At 32.7% G+C, this 569-nt stretch overlaps 1 protein-coding gene across 1 annotated transcript in view; it reads left to right on the top strand.

Moving 5' to 3' along the window:
- Positions 1-569, top strand: part of MARCH6 (membrane-associated ring finger (C3HC4) 6, E3 ubiquitin protein ligase) — a 37,279-nt gene that overhangs the window by 15,424 nt on the left and 21,286 nt on the right. The window contains exon 8 of the mRNA XM_009695873.1: positions 379-437. Within this exon, the coding sequence (XP_009694175.1) occupies positions 379-437 (59 nt within the window). The remainder of the gene's footprint in view (positions 1-378; positions 438-569) is intronic.

Here is a 569-nt window from a genome sequence, read left to right as displayed (position 1 = left end):
AAGAGTGAATATACAGAACAGGTTCCTACAGCAGTCTATGAGACCAATACCACCCTAGTATGTAAGACTGAGAAATTGAATTAATTTATACACAGCAAGATCAACTAAGAAGGAAAAGACTGTCCTCTTATTCTGTGTAGTTTTATATTTTGTAGTCTCTCAGCATGAATTCTGATCTGATTTTCAGTGTTTGTAAAATTATAGAAATATAACACTTGCAAATATTTGCACAGAAAGTAATTTTGTTGTTGATGTTTTCACAAAATTGATGAGAAGTAGAATAATTACCATGTTACAATGCACATCCTGCAAATAAGTCTCCATTTAGCAGTTTTCATGGCCTTTTTTTTTCCTTTTCTTTCTGCTTACATTATGCAGCATTTTGTCCGTACCACATTGGTCACTTCTCCATTGTTGGCCTGGGCTTTGAGGAATATGTAAGTACTGGTTTATAATTTCAAAATTAAAAACCTGCCACTGTTTATTTAATCACAATATTTTTGTAGCATCCTTCCACTTTTATTTGTGATGGCAAAAGTAACCTGGAGTGTGTCTCTTTTTTTTTTTTT

This window comes from Cariama cristata, unplaced genomic scaffold (assembly GCF_000690535.1).
Source record: "Cariama cristata isolate BGI_N322 unplaced genomic scaffold, ASM69053v1 scaffold1332, whole genome shotgun sequence".
NCBI classification, from domain to species: domain Eukaryota; kingdom Metazoa; phylum Chordata; class Aves; order Cariamiformes; family Cariamidae; genus Cariama; species Cariama cristata.
Note: the sequence above shows the minus strand (reverse complement) of the source record. Positions and strands in the feature narration are given on the sequence as shown.